This window comes from Podarcis liolepis (genome assembly GCF_965112155.1).
Source record: "Podarcis liolepis genome assembly, chromosome: Z".
NCBI lineage: Eukaryota > Metazoa > Chordata > Lepidosauria > Squamata > Lacertidae > Podarcis > Podarcis liolepis.
Window position 1 is genome coordinate 30,882,747 of NC_139570.1, and position 24,495 is coordinate 30,907,241.

Genomic DNA, 24,495 nt, shown 5'->3' on the forward strand with positions numbered 1-24,495 from the left:
TTCACGCCCAAGGAAATTGCAGGAGGAGATGCAAAAGGTCATGCAATCCACACACACAGCAAACCAGGCTAAAAAGGAATACTGGTTGCAAGCCTCCCCTCTTCTTTTTGCAAACCCGGGATCTTTCCCCTCCAATCTGCCTGCAAGTGTTTTGCCAAACCCTACCGGCCCTCGGAGAGGAATGTGTGAGCGCGTGTTAGCCCTTTACCTCATGTCTCCGTAGGCCCCCGGGTAGCCCTCCATCCACGGTGTGAGCTCCGTCTTGATGCAGCCGGCGGCAGGGGCGAAGGGCATCCTGCCCACTACGCCCCCGGGATACCACACCTCGGACGGTGGGAGCTCTGCGCCCTCTTGCCCAGACGGCGGGCCCTGGCTCCTGGCGTAGCCGAAGGAGGCCGGAGGTGCGCCTTCGTAGAGCTGCCCTTCCTCGGTGAAGAAGGGGTGCCAGCCGGGGCCAGGAGGGCCGGCATAGTGGGGCGCCAAGGCAGCAGGCACGTCCCCGGCGCGCCGGCACTGCGACCCCCAAACGGCACCGCCGGGTGCGTACTCCAAGGGGCTCTCCAGCTTGATGCGCCCATGTGAGGCCAGGGCCAGCTGGAAGTTGTAGTAGTCTCGGTTCGGGAAGGCTCCCGACGGCTCCTCCAGCTCCGGAGAGCTCTTGTAGAGGCTCAGGTGTCCTGGCACTTCCATGGCCAGCGCGCCCTCGCCGCCAGCGCCGCCGCCAGTGCCTCCCTCCTCGGCTTCCATAATCTTGCAGCCGCCCAGATTCAGGGGCCGAGCGTGCGCGCCAGCGAACATGCAGTCGCCGCGGGTCGCCGCCACCTCGCCGACGCCGGGCGCATCAAGCGCTTCCACCGCCAAGCCCATGGAGGCGGAGACGGCTTTGCACAGCTCCTTGGCGCTCTCCCCCAGGTAGTCAGTTTTGTCAGATGGGGCTTCCTCGCCTCCTCCGCGGGGCTCGCCTCCTTCTGCCGCCTGCAGAAGACTGCTCTCACCCAGGATGTCTTTAAACTCCCCCGGGCAACTCTGGAAAGAGGGGCCTCCCAGCAGGGCCAGAGAGGACGGGGCGGACGAGGACGCGGACTCCTCCCGCTCATCCGGGGGCTGCAGCGTTTTGCTCACCTGGGGCTGCTCCTCCAGCGGCAAGTAAGAGGGCGAAGCCGGGTCTTGCTGGTGGGCGCTGGGCTCTTGCAAGTGGGACCCCGAGGAAGATGACCCCACTGTCGCGGACGCCGACGCCTGGTGACTGGGGCCAGCCTCCTCCCGCAGGGGTCCGGGGCTCTGGAACGCTTCGCGGACACTCTGAAACAGGTTCTGGAAGGCACTTCGAAAAGCTTTCGCCGGCGGCCGAGGATAGACTCTGCCCAGACCGACGTGCACCTCCATGATCTCTCCTGTGGCTGGACGGCAAGGGGTGTGGGGGTCAGCCCGCTGTGTTTTTCTCTGGCTGCAGGTTGGTTCTGGAGACTCCTCGACTGGGCGGGATGTCAGCTGCGAGAACCGGGCTTTTCTACCAGCTTCCGACGGCGACCAGCAGAGCCATCCCTTGGGCCGTCGGGGCACGCGTGAGGCGCTCCTAAATTGGAGCAGGTGCAGTTGTCAGTGGTGTGCGAGAGAAAAGCCGGTCGGCCCTGGCCTCTCAGGTCCGACGCCTCCCGCCTGGGGAAACGCAGAAGTCAAGGCGCTAGTCCGCTGTTTTTTGTTGTTGTTCTTTTTTTGTTTTTTTCAACTTTCCCAGCCGGAGCAAAGACGCAGCCTTTGGCAGTTGCTGCTGTTGCAATTGCAAACTGATGCCTCTCTTGCAGGGGTGAGCTGAGGTTACAGCCGGGAGAGAGAGAGCGGCTGCTTGCTGGAGGCGAGAGAGCGCCGCGGCCCGCACACCCCCTCCTTTCCTTGCAAGCTCCGCCGACGGACGGACGCTTTGGAGGCAAGCCGGGCTGCCCGGAGAAGGTGAACCCGGGCGCGGAGGGAAGGCGGAGACGGAGGCTGGCGAGCCGGCAGGCCTGGGAGGAGCGGCGGTGCTGGTCGCCCAATCGGCGCAGCGGCCGAGGAGATCCCTTGAATCCGGGGCGGAGAGAGCAGCAACAAGTCGCGGTTGGTGGGATAGAAGCAGTAAAAGTAAGTGGCTTCCCTAGGCTGGCCACGCCGCGCGCTCCCGCACTCGGCTCCGCTGCTGTCGCCCGGCGCGCCTCCGGAGGATCGTGGACAGGGCGGGGGAGAAGGAAGCCGGTCCGCCTTCGCTCGGGTTTTATGCGCTTCCCTTCCCGCCCCTTTGGACTCCGATTCCGGGGAGGAGATTGGCTCCGCACTCTCGCTCCGCCTGAAAGCGCTGCGCCGCGCCTTGCTCGCTCTCGCTTTCCCCCGCTCGGCAGTCTGACTCGATGGCCTCAAGAGATCCCAAGCTGCGCTTTAACTGCGCACAGCGGGCAAGTTTGCGCCGATCCGGGGCCGCTTGGCACTGCTGTGCCTTCTTGGCAACTGCTCGGCACATGCATGCCCAGCTCCACCACGTGCCCGACGGCGGAGCTTGTATAGAAGCCTCTACACACGGGAGCGCGGGCTCAGAGCTCACTCAAAGCGCACGCAAAGCCTCAGATACCGATCTAGGTATCGCTCAGCAGCATTCGACGCCGCTGTAGTCGCTACAGCGCTTTGCAATCATGGTGGTGCCGCATAATGGTTAGAGTGTGGGACTAGGACCTGCGAGACACCAAGATTCCAATCCCCACACTCTGCCATGAAGTTTTGGGTGTAGCATTGGGGACCAGGCACTTCCTCTCAGCCTTACCTCACAGGGCTGTTGTGGGAATTAAATGAGGGGGAGACTTATATATGAGGTCGGATATAAATGCTCTAGCCATCCAACTGACAGCAACATCTGGAGTGCTGATCACTCCACACACTGGGGTGTTCCAGCAATTTGTGGCAAGGCTTGCAACTTGTGGGGTTTTTGCAGGTGGCTGCTTATTGTGGGGTGGCTGCTCCAATGGCAGGCCTTCCTTAAAAGCCTCCTGTTGAGTTTTTGTTACATGCAAAAGCATATCAACACTGAAATAAAGCAGGTAAGTAATGAAGAGAAAGGAAAAAGGCAACACAGTGAAATAGCAACAGCAAATCAGCCTTCCTAACAAGCCTGGCAAATCTGGAACTACACTGACTGAGTGAGTAAGTGAATGTATTTCTATGGGTTCGTACACATTTCTGCTTGTCCCGCTCCTCTCCTTGGGAAAAGGATTCACTGCTGAAATGGAGCAAATGTCAGTTGGTTTTTCTGCAGGTTGACGTTAGTTCCAATACAGTGGTAAAGAGTGAGTTTTCCTGGAGAAAGTGGTTGGGGCAGGTAGAATACCTCTCAGACCTGTGCACCAGTGGAAGCAAGCTCAGAATTTCTTTCCATTCAAATGAATTCCCAAAGCAGTTTACAGACCACAAGTACCGTGTATTTCGGGTCTACTGGCCGCAATAAAGTTCTTTTTGTGTGTGACAATAAATAGCAAGAACATAATGGAACATTAAAGGTACAACGTAAGTCGTATAAATTAACAAATCATCAGTGAAACAATTGCAATCTATAAAATGCTATTAATAAACCAGCAACTAAAAAATAAGCTGAACACCACAGCTACAGCATAGGGCATATTATATGACTCCCCGTACTAGATAATCTGATAATGCTGATGCTCCTGACTTAGACCTTGCTACATTAACCCCTGTGCAAGTGTGCTCATTCTCTGTGCCTATTTTATAGTTTGTTTTCCTCTTTTTTTCAATTTCCACCTGCAGTTACAATTGTTTTCTCTGTTCTATATACAGTCGTACCTTGGAATCTGTTCCGGAAGTCCATTCGACTTCCAAAATGTTCGAAAACCAAATCGTGGCTTCTCATTGGCTGCAGAAAGCTCCTGCAGCCAATCAGAAGCCGCGGAAGCCCCGTCAGACGTTCGGGTTTCAAAAGAGCGTTCGCAAACTGGAACAATCACTTCCGGGTTTGCGGCGTTTGGGAGCCAAAACGTCGTGACTTCCAGGGTGTTTGGGATCCAAGGTACGACTGTACTTTATAAAATGAAAATAAATACTTTGAAAGAAAAAATTAGACACAACAGCAAACCAGCATACCCCCCCCCCCAAATCGTATTTCCCCGATTATCAAATGGTATTGAAATACGACAATTAAGCCAGAGGGATTAATATATTCAAAGAAAGGAAACAAATCTGCAATGGGATTCTCAGGTTGAGCCACATCCCCCGACCACCCACCTGCATGCCTTATTTATTTATTCATTTATTTTGCAGCAGCCGTGCTTTGTCTGACTTCTATAACACTGGAACTCATGGGCATCCAATGAAACTGAATGTGGGAAGATTTAGGACAGATAAATTTCTCCTTCATGCAATGTGTAGTTAAATTATGCAACTCCCTCCCACAGGAAGCGGTGATGGCCTTTAATTCGGATGGCTTTACAAGAGGATTAGACAAATTCATGGAGGAGGAGAGGGCTGTGGATGGCTACTAGCCATGATGGCTATGCTCTGACCTCCATTGTTGGAGGCCGCAAGGCTTTTGAGCACCAGTTGCTGGAAACTGAAGGAGGGGAGAGTTGCAATGGCACTCGGATCCTGTTTTCCCACAGGCATCTGCTTGGCCACTGTGAGAACAGGATGATGTACTGCATGGGCCACTGGCCTGGTATAGCAGGCTCTTCTCACTTATTCTCTTGTGCCCAAGGCTTTCTCATAGGCTTCCCATTGGAGAAGCTGGTTGGCTGCTGTGAGAACAGGTTACACCATGGGTAGGCAAACTAAGGCCCGGGGGCTGGATCTAACCCAATCACCTTCTAAATCCGGCCCACAGATGGTCCGAGAATCAGCGTGTTTTTACATGAGTAGAATGTGTGCTTTTATTTGAAAGGCATCTCTGGGTTATTTGTGGGGCATAGGAATTTGTTCACCCCCCCCAATATATTCTGCCCTCCTCAAGGTCTGAGGGACAGTGGACAGGCCCCCTGCTGAAAAAGTTTGCTGACCCCTGGGTTACACCAGTGGCAGGATCCAGCAGGCTCTTCTTATATGTCACTGGCATCAAAATGCCAACTGCACCTCCCAATACCCCTCTTTAAATCTAGATTAAATATCTGCTAGGTGGAAACCAGTTACCCAGAGTAGTAGTGATATAATAATAATAATAATAATAATAATAATAATAATAATAATAATAATAATAATAATAATACTATATTACTTATACCCCATCCACCTGGCCGGGCCTCCCCAGCCACTCTGGGTGGCTTCCAACAGGATATTAAAAACACAATAAAACATCAAACATTAAAAACTTCCCTAAACAGGGCTGCCTTCAGATGTCTTCTAAAAGTCAGGTAGTTGTTTATTTCCTTGACATCTGGTGGAAGGTTGTTCCACAGGGCGGGCACCACTACTGAGAAGGCCCTCTGCCTGGGATCAAACATGTTTCCTCCGGGCCAGTGTAAATAAAATATATCCTTTTTTATTACTAAGGAGCTGTTTTATGAAGCTTGTGAGGCCGGTTTTAGTCCAGGGAGTGTCCTGTCTTGTGCTCTTGGTACAAAATTCCCTCCTCTGGTTTCTGTGCAAACTGTGAAGTAGGGTGTGATCTCCCACTACTATAGTCCAGTGGCTTTCAACCAGTGTGTTGTGGCACCCTGGTTGAATGATGGTCAGGGGTGCTGTGGGCAACCCTGGCCTCCGTCCCTCTTTCCTTCCCTCCCTCCTCTGATGCCCTCTCGGGTCTCTGCCTCCCAAAGGCTTGCGCAGCTGTTTGTTGCAGCAGCCCTGGCTACAAGCTCCCCAAGCGAATGGTGCCTCTGGGGCTGGCCAGGGGGTGCTGGCTGCCAGGAGCTGGATAAGCAAGCAAGTGGGCGAGGGAGCCCAGCCAGCCAGTCCATCAGCCCTAATTTTATGGCCTAATTTTATATGTTGTATTTTTATTTATTTATTTTTTCTAGTTGTTTAAATTTATTCCCACTCTGTGGGCAAAACACACAAAACCTGCTTAAGTTTAGGTCCATTTTTTTCTTTGCTTTCTTTCAAAATATGAGATATGGAAATGGGAATACAAATCTAATGAAATATCTCTGTGACGTTTTCTTTTTTTCAAAATCCAGAGAACAAGCAAGTAAGAAACATTTGCCTTTTCGAAATCCTCCTGGTAACTCAACCAAAATTCATCTGCAAGGTGCGTTTAAATGCAAGATTTTTAACTTGGGGTGGTGCTGTGTCTCTCTCCCCCCCCCCTTCTTTCTGTCCACAATTAAGCTACACATTGACTTAGGATCCTATCTGCTCGTGATTATCCTAAAGATGACCTCTTAGCCTTTCTATTGACTGCTGCTCGTATGGAGATAGCGAGATGTTGGAAAACTTGTGATGGGCTGAACATTGATTCTTGATATAACCGAGTATGGTCAATAGCATTGGCTGAGAAACTAACATGCTAGGTGAGAGCAGCAATGGGCAAACACAATCCATATTCCTGTTGTTAGCCGCCCTGAGCCTGGCTTCAGCTGGGGAGGGCGGGATATAAATAATATTTATTTTTTATATTTTATTTTTATTATTATTATTATTATTATTATTATTATTATTATTATTATTACTATTATTACTATTATTACTATTATTACTATTATTTATAACATATGGCAAATGTTTACTGAATACATAAATTGTTCAGACTGTGGCATGAATCCACCCAGGACTCATGGGAAAATGTGGTGTTTTCTCTTAGAGTAATCAAATGAAACTTTATCACATGGCATGATAAAAGTATTTTTGCTGGGACTAGTTACTTGTTGTTTACTGTTGTAACAATTGTTTTCTCAAAATTTATCTTCTGTACCATGAAAATAAATAAAAACAGTAAAAAAGAAAGAAAAACACACACACATTGATATGATTTTATTAACTTTGGGAGGCACCTTTTGACCAATAATTGGAATTTTAATTCATTTTGCTGGGGACTAGGATGGCCATGTCCAAAGCCCTGTAGACTGAAAGTGTCATCTGTTTGAAAGGCTGTCTGGTACAAGTGGCCTTGAATCAGTGCATCGGCAGCATCTGGGCAGCAGACTGAGCAGGCACCCAGGTTGTATAGCCACGGCCTTCCCCTCTAGGGTGTTTAAATTTTAGGAATTTAAATTTGCATCGGCAAATATGCACATTTTATCCAGAGAAGTGCATATGTGTTAGCAATGTATAAGAAGAATCTGGCTTCTGGATCAGGCCAGTGGCCCACCCAGTCCACCATCCTGTTCTCACAATGGCCAGCCAGATACCTGTGGGAAACCCTCAAGCAGGATCTGAGCACAGGAGTCCTTTCCCCTCCTGTGGTTTCCAGGAACTGGTATTCAGACGCATCATGGCTTGGCCTGGAGAAAACAAATAGAGAAAAGAGTTTTCACAACTCTAGAACTTGTGGACCTCCAGCGAAGCTGAATGTTGAAAGATTCAGGATGGATGGAAAGAAGGACTCCTTCACACAATGCCTAGTTAAACTATGGAACTCACTCTCACAGGAGGCAATGATTAGAGAAATTCATGGAGAAGGCCATGAACAGCTACTAGCCACAATGGCTATGCTCTGCCTACCAGGCTGGAGGCATTAAAGCTTCTGGATTCGAGTTGCCGGAAACCACAGAAGGTTTCTGTTGCCGGAAACCACAGAAGGAAACCACCAGAAGGACCTGGTGCACAGGTCCTGCTTGCAGGTTTCACTTTGATGCATTTGGTTGAACTCTGTGAGAAGAGGATGCTGGACTAGATGTCCACTGGCCAGATCCAGCTGTTTCTCAAATATTGAAGGTAGAGCAAACTATGGAAACAGAGGGGTGTGGCATCCTTAACTCTTTCCACCACACCAGCTCCTCCACTGTAGCATTGCGCCTTTTGCACATCACCACCACACTCACCAGGAAATGTAGGGATCTGCTACACACCCATTTAACTGCATAAAATAAGGCTTCTAAATGTACAGCTTTAATGGCAAAAGAGCGAGCTTTTTAAAAAGAAGATCAAGCTGCAGATGAGGAGTTGAGGTTGGGAAAGAGTTGCTTGCTTAAGAGTGCAATCCTAAGGTGGTTGTGGTGGCAGCATCTGGTGCCAGTTAAGCCACTCCATTTGGCCTTCTGCTAGACTCTCACAGGAAAGGTGGAAGTAAGGTGCAATCGTGCTCCATTCTCTTAATTTACCTTGGTTTTTTATTTTCATTTTCCTCATTATTTTTCTCCTACTAAGAACAAAGGCATAAGAGGGGCTAGTTTATTTCACTCAAGTCTATGGACCGTGCCCTACTGGGCATGTCATAGAATCAGAAATGTAGAATTGGAAGGTGCCCTAAGAATCATCCAGTCTAACCCCCTGCAACACACCCCTGACAAATGGGCCATCCAGCTAAGGAACTCTTGGCAAATGGCCCATCCATCCTCTGCTTTGAAAACCTCCAGGGAAGGAGAGTCCACCACCTTCTGAGGGGGTCCATTTCACTGTCAAACAGCTGTTACCATCAGGAAGTTATTCCTGATGTTTAGTTGACATCTCCTTGTCATTTGAATCCATTGTTTTGGGTCCCACCCCTGTGACAGCCCTTTAGATATTTGGCTCTCATATCTCCTCTCAATCTCCTATTCTCCAAGCTAAACATCCCCAACTCCTTCAACTGTTCCTCATAAGGCTTTATAGATAGCATATTGCATAAGATGGAAGCCTTCCCAGCATTAACACTCCACCCCAATCTCTGACCAATTAATGTCTCCAGGCATCCCAGGTGCTAACCCAGAGTTCAGTTTCCTTGGAATGAATGTCAGCAGAGAATATGGTGTCTTTAGGATATACAGTTTTAAAGACATATACACATAGGCAACCTGAGCATAACTCTCCAACAGATCTTGCTTCTCCAAGAGTCGCAACTTTGGATCCAGCACGGAGTAAGCAGGTCTCTGTAGATCCAGCTTCTAGCCTGCTTCCAGCTCAGCTCATATACACCACCCTGGTTCTTGTTTTCTGTCAGGGCAGCTAGGTGAGGGGGTTAGATGAAAGGCCCACCCGTTAGCACTGAGGGCCCCAATTCTTAGTTGCAGCTCTTGCAGCCCAGCTCATTCTTTTTGGATGCTGATCATTTAAGACTTAAGTGGTTCTCAACCTGTGGGTCCCCAGACGTTGTTGGACTACAACTCCCATCATCCCTGAGCTCTGGCCTTGCTAGCTAGGGGGTCAGACTAGTTCAGCAAAGTCCTCTCTTACATTCTAACCCCCACTACAGGTTCCCAAGAAATGGGCTTGGGACATCATCCAGACTGACCATCCAAACCCAAACATCATTATCTGTTGAACCCTGAACCTCAAGCATCACATATTTTGGTGATATAATTTTCTTATTAAATGGTTATTATAAAGAGAGCTGAGGATGTTTAGCCTGGAGACAAGGAGGCTGAGAGATGAGGGCTATGCTCTGCCCTCCACAGTTGGAGGCAGCAATGCCTCTGAATGCCAGTTGCTGAGAACTTCAGGAGGGGAGCGCGCTCATGTCCTGATTACGGGCTTCTCATTGGGACATCTGGTTGGTCACTGTGACAACAGGATGATGGGCTAGATGGGCCAGTGGCCTGATCCAGCAGGCTCTTCTTATGTTCTAATAATTCATAGAGGATGCAAAGAATCATAGACACCGAGAGACAACAGGACTGCTCAAGGTGCCCCTACTATAAAATTGGAGAAATAGAGAGATACATAGCCCCACTGGCAGCATATCTCTTCTTTCGCGTATCCAAAAATGCAAGAAGGGCCTTTACACTCACCTGAAGCTCGGCTCTGCCCTCGCTGGTCCTGGAAGGAGCCTTTTAAAAAGTCCCATATGATGTTATGATAATTAATACTTTTGGAGAAATGTATTTACGTCTTGATATTTTATTGTCTACATCTGTTTATTTTGCGATGTCTTTTTTTTTACTTTCTTATTGTGATTTTAAAAGAGTGAATATTGGAAATAAAAGTTATTATAAAAAAAAAGTCCCATATGTTCAAAGACTTTTCGCATGTTCATTGGGGGAGATAGTAAGCCCAGAGCACTTGTTCTTTAGATGTCCCTTTTATGAAGAGGCATGTAGTAAGACCATTGATCCCCTACTGGTGAGGCTCACTGACCTCCCGGCAAAGCAAAAATTCGACCTTTTCCTGTTAGGCAAAGATCAGAAGACCACCCGGATGGTCGCCAGATTCTGTGTACAGATCTGTAGGCGCAGACCATCTCCCAACTCAAACTAGTTCGTTAAGAAAATCCCCAAACTTGGTTCCATGGGTAACTCTGGGTCAGCTCTCTGCGGTAGTTTATCTTAAAGTTTTAAGTATCTATACGCTTATCGCATTTATAAATTTAAATTTTATTGTTGTACATTGTTTTAATTGTTTGTTTTCCTTCTGGGACTGTACCCCCAAGTGTGTTTTATAAGCTGGTCTCCAACTGTAATAAATTCTCTCTCTCTCTACATAGAGGATAAACTACTAGGCATGGTGTCTATGTGCTTCCTCCATTGTCAGAGGTAGTAAGAGCCTTCTCCCCTCCTGTGGTTTCCAGCAACTGGTATTCAGAAGCATTGCTGCCTCCAACTGTGGCAGCAGATCAGAGCCATCATGGCTAGCAGTTGTCAGCAGCCCTCTCTTCCATCAATTCGTCCAATCCTCCTTTAAAGCCATCTAGGTTGTGGGGCATCATTTCCTCCTGTGGGAGCAAGTTCCATAGTTTTAACTATGCGCTGCGTGAAGAGGGACTTTCCCTATAGCATGGCAATGGCTCAGTTAACAAGGAACTTGCGTCGCAAAGGCAGACACAAATGAATTATCTCGGAGCCGCTTTCCATTTCGGTAAGATGTGTGCGGAATTTCAGATCGGAATGACTTTGCAGTTCCAACTGCTGTGATTTTGTGCAATAAAGTTTACTGTGTGTGGTAAGGACTGCAGAGGGAAAATATGCTAATTTTCTATATCATTTGCATTCAGGACTAGGGGTGGTGGAAAACATCCCCCAATTTATTGTGAAATGCTTTACCCCAGTCAAAACATTTTTCTCTTCCTCTGTCTGTGTTCAGTTCTAATACTATGCTTCTTGTCAGAATCCAAGCCTTGATTGTCCCAGAGCAGGTATAACTAAACTCGTACGTGCTGGATTTAATCTCTTTAAAAAGCAGGGAAGGGGTATTGAAACTAGAGGTACCAAGGGGCCTCTTCATGTCATAAACTAATGAATCCATCCATTTATCCATCCATCATTTTTTGTTGCTATGGCAGAGTGACATACAGTTGTTTTAAACAAAGAAGCCATTTGTACATTGAAACCAGCATAAGCAATCAATCTAAAGGGACAGTTCTGGGTTGTTGCTGTTTTTTAAAAAACTAGATTAAAATATCCTTCCTGTGCAAGAGAGTCATAGATAATTATTTATTTTCATTATTTATTAATGAAACTCCTGTTGGAGTACAGTGGTACCTCGGGTTACAAATGCTTCATGTTACAAACTCGGCTAACCCGGAAATAGTTGCTCCAGGTTGCAAACTTTGCCCCAGGATGAGAATGGAAATTGCGCCACGGTGGCACGGCGGCAGCGGGAGGCCCTGTTAGCGAAAGCACACCTCAGGTTAAGAACTGTTTCGGGTTAAGAACGGACCTCCAGAACGAATTAAGTTTGTAACCCAAGGTACCACTGTAACCACTTGGCCTCCATGAGAACATCTGAATTAAACACGGGCTATTGGCCTGATCTAGCAGGGCTCTTCTTATTTTTTAATATTTAATCTGTATGCATTATTTTATAGAAATATGTTTTTCCTCCTTCTTAATAGCAGTAATAAAACACTAAACATTTCCTAACCGTTACAACTTTGCCAAAAGCTATTCTCACCTACTGTCTGTTGTATTCATTTCTCTTGCAACAGTTTGCGTTGCGCTGATTTTTAAGCAAATAGGATATTTGCCCTTTCAGGCAAAGATGTACCAGGAAGAGATATAAAAATGTTCATCCTGTAAACGATGTGAGCAAACTTTTGAGCCCCAGTGGCTGCATTTGATGATGGGTGGAAAGCTTCATATTCAGACACATCTGAAGCTGCCTTGTACTGAGTCAGACCCTATTGGTCCACCTAGCTCAATATTATTTGCACTGGCTGGCAGCAGCACTCCAGGATTCCAAACAGGAGTCTGTCTTGAACCCTCTCTGGAGGTGCCACTGGGGATTGAACCCAGGACCTTGCAAGGCAGACATACCCCCACTGCCAAAATAAAACTTAAATTCTAGCCCTCGTGTATTTGAATAAAGGGCTCATTCAGCTAATTCAGCAATTTATTCAGAATAACGAGGATTGGATTCATGAGGAATGTCGGTGTGTCGATGCTGTGGAACCCTCCATCACAGGCTCAGGTTGTATATATGTGTAGATAAACAATATAACATAAAGTCAATACTGTCTCTGCTGTGCCTCATCCTGGAAGTGAACATGAATCCTGGGTAAACACCTGAAACCCCTGGAATCTCACATTGCTGTGAAGGTTGAAGTAGCATGCAACTGTCTGCAGTCTCTCCCTAGCCCTACTGGAAGATGCTGAAGATTGAGCCCGGGACCTCTGCTTATTTATTTATTTAATAATTCAAAATAATTCAAAAATATTAATTTCATAAAATACACCACTTGATTGTCAAAGAAACGACCCTCAAAGCATCTGAGAAGGAATGGGGAAAAGCAATACAATTATCAGCTAAAAATAACTTATTTAAAACATTAAAACAATAGCACCACCGGCAAACAAAAACAGATTAAAGCATTCAGATTGAGACATTCTACATGTCTACCTAAATAAAAAAAATATTTTTAGCAGGCACCTGCCTGATGTCAATGGGCAGGCACTGCCACACTAAAAGATCAATTTCTTCCAAACGTGGAATAAGTATTATGTGCCAGTTGTGAAGCAGTCAAGTGGCCATATACCTCGGGTTAAGTACTTAATTCGTTCCGGAGGTCCGTTCTTAACCTGAAACTGTTCTTAACCTGAAGCACCACTTTAGCTAATGGGGCCTCCTGCTGCTGCCGCGCCGCTGGAGCACGATTTCTGTTCTCATCCTGAAGCAAAGTTCTTAACCCGAGGTACTATTTCTGGGTTAGCAAAGTCTGTAACCTGAAGCGTATGTAACCTGAAGCATATGTAACCCGAGGTACCACTGTACAGGGTAAGGTGATGTGTTTGCAAGGCAGATGTTCAACCACTGAACTACAACCCAAGGACCATAAATGTTTCCCCTCCCCCTCCCTCCCTCCCCCTCCTGCTACCAGTCTCAGCCTAACCTACCCCACAGGGTTGTTGTGGGAACTGCATGGGGTGGTGGGGAGAAAGACCTGTGTATACACTACCTTGATTATTTATTAAATTTGTATACTGCCTATCATCCGTAGATCTCAGGTCAATCCATAACATAAAAATGCAAGATAAAAAACATAAAATTCGTAATAAAACGAAATAAAAACAAAAATCATCTCCCTGGAGAAAAGGATGGGATATAAATTCAATAAAGAACTAAGTAAATGGCATTGCAGGGCTGGCTTTTCAATATTATTATTATTAATTTCTTCTCCCTCAAATCCCAGGGAGTGTTACAGCATTAAGGCAAAACACTGAAAATAGTTTAATGCAACCTACAGTCATAAAAAAAATAAAACTTAACCAAGAAAAGGATACTGTTGCATTTAGTTCACAGCATTTAATATACTGATTAATGCAGTGAAGAAGAGAGGAGGAGGATAAAGTCAGTTAAAATTCACCAGACAGTCGGGAGCAGCTTACTTAAAATGCCTACTGAAATAAAAGGAAGACTTTGCCAAGCACACGAAGTTCAGCAAGGAGGTGAGTTGTCTGATGGGAGAATGTTGCGCAAGACTGGGCCCACCATACTAAACACACTGCAAATGCTACACTTTTTACCCTCTCCCTCTGAACCCCTAATTTCCCTGATACTAATCATCACCTCCATCCCTCTCACCTCTCTCCAAACCTCTGATTTCATGTTCTCCCCATGCAGTTCCTACCTTCTGTCCCTAAATCGGAAGGAGTAATAATCATGTATTATGCTACAGGTGTCAGAGAAAAACAGTTCCATGGTTTTTAATAAATTGATCTTTTAGTCTGTTGAGGCCCAGACTTTGGAAATCCCTGTCTATTGAAACAAGGTAGGTGCCTTTCCTGTATGCTTTTTGGTGCCTGCTGAAATGTTTTTGTTTAGGCAAGCTTTCTAGATATCTAGAATGCTGCTGTGTTTTAGCTGATTGCCTGGAGAAGACAGAGAAATGCTACTGGGTGACAGAGAGAAGCTGCAGCTACTCAATACCTACTTTGCATTTGTTTAACTGTGGAGTGTTTTCCCTTGGGAGGTGGTGGACTCTCCTTCCTTTGAGGTTTTTAAGCAGAGGTTGGGTGGTCATCTGTCGTGGATGCTTTAGCTCCAATTCCTGCATTGCAAGGAGTTGGACTAGATTACCCTTGGGGTCCCTTCAAACTCTACAATTCTATGATTGCTGGTTTTAATTTTTTGAAAGTCTTAATTCTTTTTTTACGAATCATTTTATTCCTTTGTTCTCTCTGTAAACTGCTTAATAATAATAATAATAATAATTTATACCCTGCCCCTCTGGCTGGGTTTCCCCAGCCACTCTGGGCGGCTTCCAACAAAATATTAAAATACAATAGTCTGTCAAACATTAAAAGCTTCCCTAAACAGAGCTGCCTTGAGATGTCTTCTAAAAAGTCTGGTACTTGTTGTTCTTTTTGGCATCTGGTGGGAAGGTGTTCCACAGGGCGGGCGCCACTAGTGAGAAGGCCCTCTGCCTGGTTCCCTGTAACTTGGCTTCTCGCAGTGAGGGAACCGCCAGAAGGCCCTCGGCGTTGGACCTCAGTGTCCGGGTAGAACAATGGGTGCACTTGAGCACTCTCCTCTCCTGTGGTTTCCGTAAGGTCATAAGAAGAGCCTGCTGACATTGAAGTATTTTTCTTTTGTTTTCTTCTTTCTGTTTTTGTGTGTCATTCTGCTCTGTGGTTTTTGTTATAATTGTGGAAAATCTAATAAAATTTTTTATTAGCCTGCTGGATCAGGCCAATGATCCAGCTTGTCCATCAGTGGCCACCCAGGTGCCTCAATGGGAAATCCACCAGCAAGACTTGAGCACAAGAACAACCCTCCCCTCTTGTGGCTTCTAGCAACTGATGTTCAGAAGCAGTGCTGCCTCCAGCTGTTATGATCTAGCGTGCTTCTGCTTTAGCCAGAGGGGAAATACACAGTCAGGGTAAAAATAATAGCACTCTTAAAATATCACACCACTGTGGCCAGAATCCTGCTGCGGAAAGCTGAATCCATTGAACCAACTCTCTTCCTGTTGCATGAGGTCACCGCTAGTCGTTGCCTCAAGCTCATCAGGGGAGTCTGGTAGGGCTTGTAAATCGGAGACAGATGTTTCATTTGTCAGAAGCATCAGCAAACCTGAGGATTTGCTGGGGGGGGGGAGGCAGGGGGAAACCACAAAACTTTCCCATAGTGAAGTTAGTGGGATTTCTCACAGGCTGAAACTTAAGCATGTGCTTAACAGCTTTGCTGGAAGGCTGCCCAACTGGATATTTTCAGGGAACAGATGGGGCCATTGAGGCAAGAGAGAAGACGATCTATTCCCATACCTCAGCTAATTCCTTTCACTTGTTTATTAGTATCTTTTCTGATGCCTGGTGCTAGTTGTCAATGCAGCAGGTGCAAAGCATTTTGGGATAATGAAGCCTGAGACAGGCTCTCAGCTTGGACCAGACCAGGAAGGCACTTAGTTTATCTTCTTCTTTCCAAGATGCCTCTGGGAAGCAGCTGATAGAGGTGCATCACATTTCACCAGCAGCTGGATTTTGGATGTTTGGTTTGGTTTACTTATGGAAAGCATTTGTAGTCCGCCTTTCACTGAAAGGATACAGACAGAAAAGACAAAACATCTGAAAACTAATGATATAAAGCAAAACGTAGCAACCACCAATCATTTAAGAAGGCACAAATAAAATCACAATGCAGATTCTCTGTTCCCCAAATAAAGACCGTCTTTGAACATGGAGGTTCTGTTTAGTTGACATGGTTGGTTGGCAGAGCTCATTTGACAACAAAGAGAAACTGAGCCGTTAGTGTCATCAGCCCAGTCCTGTGGAACACCCTGCCACTGGGCGCTTTCAGAGCCAACTTTTAAAATGCCTGCTAGAAACCTTCGTATTCCACCAGTCCTTTTTGTGGGAGATATGCAGCCAAATCTAACAATGCATATTCTGGCTATTTAGCATGTGAAGAGGCTAAGACTATAAAGCTGTATTACTGATAAGCAGACTCAGACCATAGAAACATAATTGGTAGAGAAGTCTCTGTGTGGTGTCATTTCCTCTCCTCTCCTGGGAGGGCAAAAGCAAAATGCCGTATTTTTCGCTCTATAACACGCACCCAACCATAACACGCACGTAGTTTCTAGAGAAGGAAAATCCATAGGCATGCCACCCGTAGGCATTCCCTCCATAACACGCACAGACATTTCCCCTTACTTTTTAGGAGGAAAAAAATGAGTGTTATGGTGCAAAAAATACGGTAAGTGTTTCCCGTTCTTTTCACATACCCTTCTCTTCTGGATTTGAGGATGTGCCTCTGATCAATCCAGCATCAGGATTGATCTGAAGCTGTTTTTGCTTTAAAACACAAGTATTTTACCTGCATTTATTTTTAATGCTGTTTCTGCTAAGGATGAATGCTTGACTGTGAGTAAACTATATGTTTTAAGCTTACTTTTCAATCTGTAACCTGTTTCTTTGATAAACGGGGTAATGAAGGGGCTAATTAAGGCTAACTCAGGCTTCCTCAACCTCAGCCCTCTAGATGGTTTGAGACTACAATTCCCATCATCCCTGACCACTGGTCCTGCTAGCTAGGGGTCATGGGAGTTGTAGGCCAAAAACATCTGGAGGGCCAAGGTTGAGGAAGCCTGGGCTAATTCCTATGCTTTCAATTGAACTGCCTAGCATGGGATTTAAACTGTTCAGCCCTGCATGTTTAAACATTAGCAGTAAGCTGATCCTTTTGTCTGTTAACCCACACACGTGGGTCTATAGGGGGATAAAATATAGTTAATTATATTTTCTCACCTGCCTAATAAAACCTATCACTTTTTACTGTTGCAAACCACTTTGATATATTTTTGATGGTAAAGTGATATATAAATATTTTGATAGATAGATAGCAAGCAGGGCTGGTCTCGAGGGTCATTGTGGTTAAGGACAAGATGGGGAGGTACCATGGAGCAGCCTGCCTGGCAATGGCATGAGTGCTGATTACTGGGATGGTGTGGAGGCAGGTTGGTAGTGACACACTCAAAATCCCTCCTGCATTGCAGGGGGTTGGACTGGTGGTGCTCTCCTCCATTAATTTGTATAATCCTCTCTTCAAACCATTGCTGCCTCCTTCGGGGAAAGGTTCAATAGCTTTAACTACACACTGCATAAAGATGTACTTCCTTTTAGGTGTCTTCTCTCAGAAGTGAACTCTTGTTTTACAGGGGTCTACAGAATGCTTTTTCTTTTTTAAAAAAGGACACAAAAAAGCTAATTTGAGAGAAAAACAGGATGTTTGTTTCACTGGACCAACGACACCAGAAGAGAGCAGGTTCTTTTCCTGTAAAATGCTTGGAGCATATGAAACTACAGGACCTCTGTCAAGGATTATTTAGCTGTGATTCCTGCATTGAAGAGGATTGGACAGCATGGCCCTTGGGGGTCTCCTCCAACTCTCTGATTCTATGATTAGCTATTCAAATAGCCCCAGATTTGGTGTAAGGGTGGGTGTGTCTTGTTTAGGAGTTCCCTCCATGCCCCCCATGTCCAGAGATTCCAACAAGCCCTGCCCCACCTCCTTACAGTGGAATGAACTCTTCTGAAAAGTGAGGGGCTCTTCATCATTGGAGATTTTTAAGCAGTGGTTTTCAAGGATTATTCAGCTGTGATTCCTACACTGTAGGGGATTGGACTAGGTGAACCTTGGTGTGAGAGTCCCTTCCAACTCTACAATTCTATGATTCTTTAGCTGAGACTCCTGCAGGGTAACCAACTTCATATATCCCTAGCATGCTTGAGCTGTCCTGCCAAACATAGCCTATGTCACTTCTCCTCACCATGGGAGGAAATGGGCAACAAGCCTTTTGTGGACTGTCTACATGTGAATTTGGTGTGTGAGGCATTCTGACCTCTTCTCTCCAGCTGCATGGCTTTAACCAGCCTCTTTTGTTTCAGACAAGAATGGGGTCTGAAACTAACCTTTTTTTTTTTTTGTATCAATAGCTTAGTAGATTTTGCCATTCTGTAACCAAGAAACATTTTACTGCCTGTGCAACTTTTTCTGACTGCTGTATGGTAAAGCACGTGAATCTTTGAAGAGTTTGCAACTAAACCTTTTTATAACTTGCCAAACATGTAGTCTATCTGTATGCTAAGGAACTAGCATACTTTGGAGAGAACCATTAAAAGTGGGATACTTTTGGAGTCCACTGAAGGCACATTTCAAAGGTTTTACAGCCCATGTAAGTATTCCTGTGCTTTTCTTTGCTACATGTTTACCCATGCTAAATCTCTGCTGGGGTTCTTTCAGTAAAGAGTACTTGCTCCAAACTTGGGTCGTGGCTTCCTGACTTTCCAACAATTCCGGCATTGCAGGGAGTTAGGCCAGATGACCCTTGGGTGTCCCTCCGTACTCTATGATCTCCTTTTTCTGACAGCCTGTTTAATTAACACTTCATCTCTTTACACTGTTTTTGGCATGGACAGTCAAGCAGCAAGCATCTACATAGAAGGAGCCCCCCCCACCATAGATTTCCAAGGGAAAAAACTCCTGTTAAGCTTGCTTTCCTTGTTTTCACCCACAAAAATAGGTTTTGAGAGCAACTGCACATATTCAAAAAATATCAAGTGTGTTGATTTCAAAGGGATCTAAGTTCAATCATCTACTACACAGATGTTGAATCGTAAAGTTGGCAGCTGGTGGCCAGAGTGCCTGTGGTTCGGTGGTTGGAATGTCTAGGACACCTGGGTTCACATACTTCTCTTGTTACACTAGAACTCATGGACATCCAGTGAAGCTGAATGCCGGAAGAAATCAGGGCAGGTGAAATAAAGTCCTTCTTTGTGCGGAATATAGTCAGACAATGGAACTCACTCCCACAAGAGGCAGTGATGGCCAGCAGCCTAGATGGCTTTAAAAGAAGATTAGACAAATACATGGAGGAGAGGGCTATCAGTGGTTACTAGCCGCAATGGCTGTGCTTTGCCTCGACAGTTAGAGGCAGCAAGGCTTTCTAATGCCAGTTGCTGGAAACTTCAGGAGTGGCATATACAGTGGTACCTCTGGATGCAAATGGGATCCGTTCCGGAGCACCGTTTGCATCCTGAAGCAAATGCAACCCACGTCCACGCATCTGTGTGTGCGCACGGTTCGCTGCTTCCGCACATGCGTGTGACGTCATTTTGACCGTCTGTGCATGCGCGCGGGGCAAAACCCAGAAGTAACACGCTCCGTTACTTCCGGGTCGCCTGAAAATACTTATCCTGAAGCATATTTATCCCGAGGTATGACTGTACCAGCAAGCAGGATCCAAGCACAAGAGCTCTCCTTCTGTGGTTTTCATCAACTGGTATTCAGAAGCATTTCTGCCTCTGCTTGTGAGGACCCCAGAGCAAATTCATGCTTTGTGATTTGTCTCGGTGCAGCGGCTAGTCGCCATGGAGAGTTTCATAGCACAGGATGAAACTGCAGTTGTGCTGAGGGCCTTTCCACAGTCGTGTATCTTAGACATTTCTTTTAGCAAAGCACAACAAAGGAGCCTTCTTCATTTTGCTGCCAGGCAGCCTGTCCAAGAACACGAAATCCCTCTTGAGGCTGATGTGAAAAGATGATGGATTTTGAGATTCACTGACAACAAATCAGAGGTTGCAGCATTGTCAGCTCAGTGTACCTGCCTTAATTTTCAAAGCAGCTGGGCTGAGGCAGTGTGTGATGTAGTGGTTAGGACCTGGGAGACGAGGGTTTAAATGCTCCTCCTCTCATCTATGAAATCCACTGGGGTGATCTTGGGGCTATCAACTGAACCTAACCTGCAGGGTTGTCGTAAAGTATTTGGGTATCACCATGGCAAATATTAATTGTATGTCGTTTCAAAATAATTACACTATTAAATTTGTGGTACTCCCTCTAGAAAAAAAGACTGAAACAGTGCAATTTTCTGAATCATATCCAGAATACTTTCTGTCTTATAGAACTAAATAAAAGCTAGGACCAGTTCTTTCCCCCCTGGGGGTACTCAATGGTATGCAGTACCAGCACCACTTTTTCTACAATAAAAGCACTGGCTAGGACTAAAGTTTTCCCAAATCTTTTTTTCCATCTCAGCTCCATCAACGCCATACCAGACAATTCTCCCATCTCTCTCATTTATGATTCCACCCTCCCCTTCTCCTCCAAACCCTTGAAAAGGAGGAATTTCCATTTCACAACCTGCATTCTCTCTGTCCAACCCCTAGCCTCAGACAGCAGTGAATGGCCTTGTTCAAAGCATTTGACGTTTCTCCCATCAATCACCCTTATCTTCCAGAGTGATTTAATAATCAGACCATCTGTCTGACTATCAGTCACTACGTAATTATCTTCTAGCTGATAGAGATGGTCAATCTGCCATTTCCTTCTTGCGAAAGACCCCAACAAATACAATTTTAATTTCTCCCATTTTAACATATCTTCTTAAAAAGTTGATTTTTCTTCATTAAACAAAGTTTAATCCCTTTGATACCCCAATGTATCTGCCTTTTTCATTAGACAATATCACTTCTGGGAATATATAAAACAACTCCATTTCTTTTCTTTAATCCTGCAGTGATAAAATCCTCCCCTGATTTCTTTTGAATCAATTTTATATCCTTTTTTCTAACAAAGTGGTACCTTGGTTCCCAAACTTAATCCGTTCTGGAAGTCTGTTCCAAAACCAAAGCGTTCTAAAACCAAGGTGAGCTTTCCCATAGAAAGTAAGGCAAAATGGATTAATCCATTCCAGACTTTTAAAAACAATCCCTAAAACAGCAATTTAACATGAATTTTACTATCTAACAAGACCATTGATCCATAAAATGAAAGCAATAATCAAGGTACTGTATTATAAAATAAATAAGACAGAATTGTATATGATAAAAATTAAAATGAAATTTTTCCTTATGTGCACTGTTAATAGTCATTGATTAGATGGGGGGCTTTTATCCATTTCTGCAGTCACAAAATCAATCAATCAGTAGCTGAACTAGGTTCCACACAGCCACAAAAACGTCACAAAAACAAAGTCACAAGCCACAGTCACAAGTCAGTTCCATAAAATGAAGAACAAGTCACAGTCACAAAAACAAAAAAAGCCACACAAACAAAAATGCAAAAAACCAGCAAAAACGAAAGCTCCAGATATCACCTCTGGTGATATTTGCATGGGTGCTTGGGATTCAACAGCTGACAGACTCAACAGGAAGCCTCTGATTAGCAGCGGGGGACTCAATTTAGAGATGGAACACACTCAACAGGAAGTGGAACATGTTCTACTTCCAAGGCAAAGTTCACAAACCGGAACACCTACTTCCTGGTTTGCAGTGTTCTGTTTCCAAGTTCATAAACTAAGCTGTTCTAAAACCAAGGTACCACTGTATGTGAATCTTGCAAGCAAATTACTGGTAAGTCCAATTTCAGTTTATTCAAATGATGAAATATCTTTTCTCTTTTTTGCAGAGCCTTTGTTCCATTTGTATTCCACATTAGAACTGTGTAATACATAGCCAGGCAAGTTAATTTGTCAGGCAAGTTAATTTGTCACGTCACACCTGGAGCCCCCAGTCCCACATCTTAATTTGTATTTCTTCCATATCAGATATATAATCTCTCCATAAATTCTCTTGTTTTCTGTACTGTATTAAGTCGGAATCTTTGTTCAAAGTTGAACACCACCATTGGATTCTTTTCTGCTTAAGTACCGTAAGTCTGTCAGGAAAATACAGTCTTTTCTTTTATTCTCAATGGGATTTCTTTCAACACTGTCATGTCTGTATTAATCAATTTTCAGCTTAGATAGAAAATGTTGCTGTAAGATTTTATCTCTGTATCTTTTTCTAACAAACTAAACCAAGACATCTCTTGGAAGCTTATCTGTTCTTGCAAAGCGTTATTAATTTTATAATTTTGTTTTCTGAACCAAGAGCTAATTTTATTCTTCATTTGTTATATAAGAAGCCTGATGCAGGTGATCAAGTGAAAATCATTAGCTGCCTGGTTTTGACAAATTTGTGACAAAGTTGCAAAATTTGCAGTTGCCACCCCAAAATTGAGGAGAGCGTTCATTTAGGATAACATGGTCCAAGATACTGAACAACAATTGGCCCAGGACAGAATCCTATGGCACCCCACTTGTCCTTTCCCCCCAGGATGTTGTGGAACCATTAGTGAGCCCTCTTTGGCTTCGGTCAGCCAACCAGCTATAAATCCACTTAACAGTTACCTCGTCCAGCCTACAGTTTACTAGCTTTCCTGCAAGAATTTCATGGCGGACTTTGTCTAAAGCCTTACTGAAATCAAGACACACTATGTTCACAGCATTGCCCTGATACACCAAACTTGTAACTCTATCAAAAAAAGAAGAAGAAATGTAGATTCACCTGACTTGGCCTGACTTGGTATAAGACAACTTGCATATAAGTTTCATGCATATAAGTTAATATCTTAATATCTTGACCCTCCTCCACAAAAATAGATGTTTACTTGGCTGTTTTCCTATGTTGTAAAGGCTGAAATTTCAAAAAAAAAAAAAAAAAAAAGAACAGTCCTACTGCCCTACCCTCCTCTGGGCTTCCCTTCCCCACCTCCAGTCTCCGTTGTTGTGTCTTTATCCATTATGTGTCCTGGCTGAGGGGAAGAACAGAAGAAGGATGGCCATCGGTCAGGGATGGGCTAGTTGTCAAAAATTATCTTTTCCCCACCTCCAGTCTCCGTTGTTGTGTGTCCTGGCTGAAGGGAAAAACAGAAGACGGATGGCCATCGGTCAGGGATGGTCTAGTTGTCAAAATTTATCTTTTCCCCCACCTCCAGTCTCTGTTGTTGTGTGTCTTGGCTGAGGGGAAAAACAGGCCATTTGTCAGGGATGGCCTAGTTGAGATTCCTGCATTGCCCCAAGGGTTTCGCTAGATGACCCTCAGGGGTCCCTTCCAACTCTACACTTCTCTGGTGCAGGCTTGTGCAGAGTTTTAGGTACAAGTTGGATGCAAGGGGTGCTTAGGATTGCAGCCCATCTTACGCACCGTCGGCTTGGGAATAAGTTCCACTGATCATGCTGAGACTAGATTGCTGCTGTGCAGTCCTGTTTTTTAAAGAAATGTTTTCCTTTTCAGATAATACAGAGCATGGTGAAATCACAATAAATAAAAGCTCCCCTTAAGTGGTTTCAAGCACTACTACAGGTTCCACATAAATACCTGTACTGCATTGTTTACTGTGACAGCACCTGCACTTTGGAACTCCCCGCCTATTGCAACAAAGCACGTGCCTTTGCTAGACTCTTTTCGGGCACCTGCTAAAAGCATTCTTCTTCAGACAAGCATACCTAGATGCTTAGGAAGTTGAAGTAATTTTAATCTTAATATTTTAGCTCTTGTATGTTTTAAAGTAGGATTGTTAATTTTTCATGATTTTACTGCTGTGGTGGTTTTTTGTTTTGGTAAACCACTTTGCAGGTTTTTTAAAATAAATTTTATTAAATAAATAAACAATAAATATAAATAAAATAAAACAACACAAGCCAAAACACAGTCCATCCTGTAGATTTAAGTATCTGTCCATAGTCACCTACTTGTTATCAGAGGCCCAGAATCCACATTCCTTTGTAAGAAAATATGAAATAACGTAAAACCATACACACACACACACACACAATGGGGGGGGGGTGACAAGAAAATTTCCACACCGGGTACCACCTGACCTTCCTACGCCTCTGAGTACAGCAGATTCCCTTGAGAGGAGATGAACTCTCCTTCCTTGGTGGTTTTTCAGCAGAGGTTGGGTGGCCATCTGCCATGGATACTTTAGTTGAGATTCCTGCATTGCAGGGGGTTGGACTAGATGATCCTTGGGGATACCTTCCAACTCTACAATGCTATGATTCTGTGCACTGCTTTGCACACGGAAAGTCCTGGGTTCAATCCCCAATGGCATCCCCAGGTAGGCCTGAGAGAAAGTGCTGCCAGTCAGTGTACTGAGTTAGATGGATCCAGTGGTCTGACTTTGTATAAGGCAAGCCACTTTTGATGGGTGTGAGGGGATAAAAATTAATCTGTGAGGCTGCTAGTCAAAGGCAGTTATTTA

At 45.1% G+C, this 24,495-nt stretch overlaps 1 protein-coding gene and 1 long non-coding RNA gene across 2 annotated transcripts in view; one reads left to right on the forward strand and one right to left on the reverse strand.

Moving 5' to 3' along the window:
* The window catches only part of AR (androgen receptor), a 237,660-nt gene extending 233,400 nt beyond the window's left edge, over positions 1–4,260 (reverse strand). Inside the window, exon 1 of the mRNA XM_083485088.1 lies at positions 209–4,260. Within this exon, the coding sequence (XP_083341214.1) occupies positions 209–1,386 (1,178 nt within the window). The 5' untranslated portion in view covers positions 1,387–4,260. The remainder of the gene's footprint in view (positions 1–208) is intronic.
* LOC310698403 lies at positions 2,025–6,567 on the forward strand. Its single transcript, XR_014521504.1, has 2 exons — positions 2,025–2,118; positions 6,141–6,567. It is a non-coding gene; the product is annotated as an uncharacterized lncRNA (long non-coding RNA).
* The last annotated feature ends 17,928 nt before the right edge of the window (positions 6,568–24,495 follow it).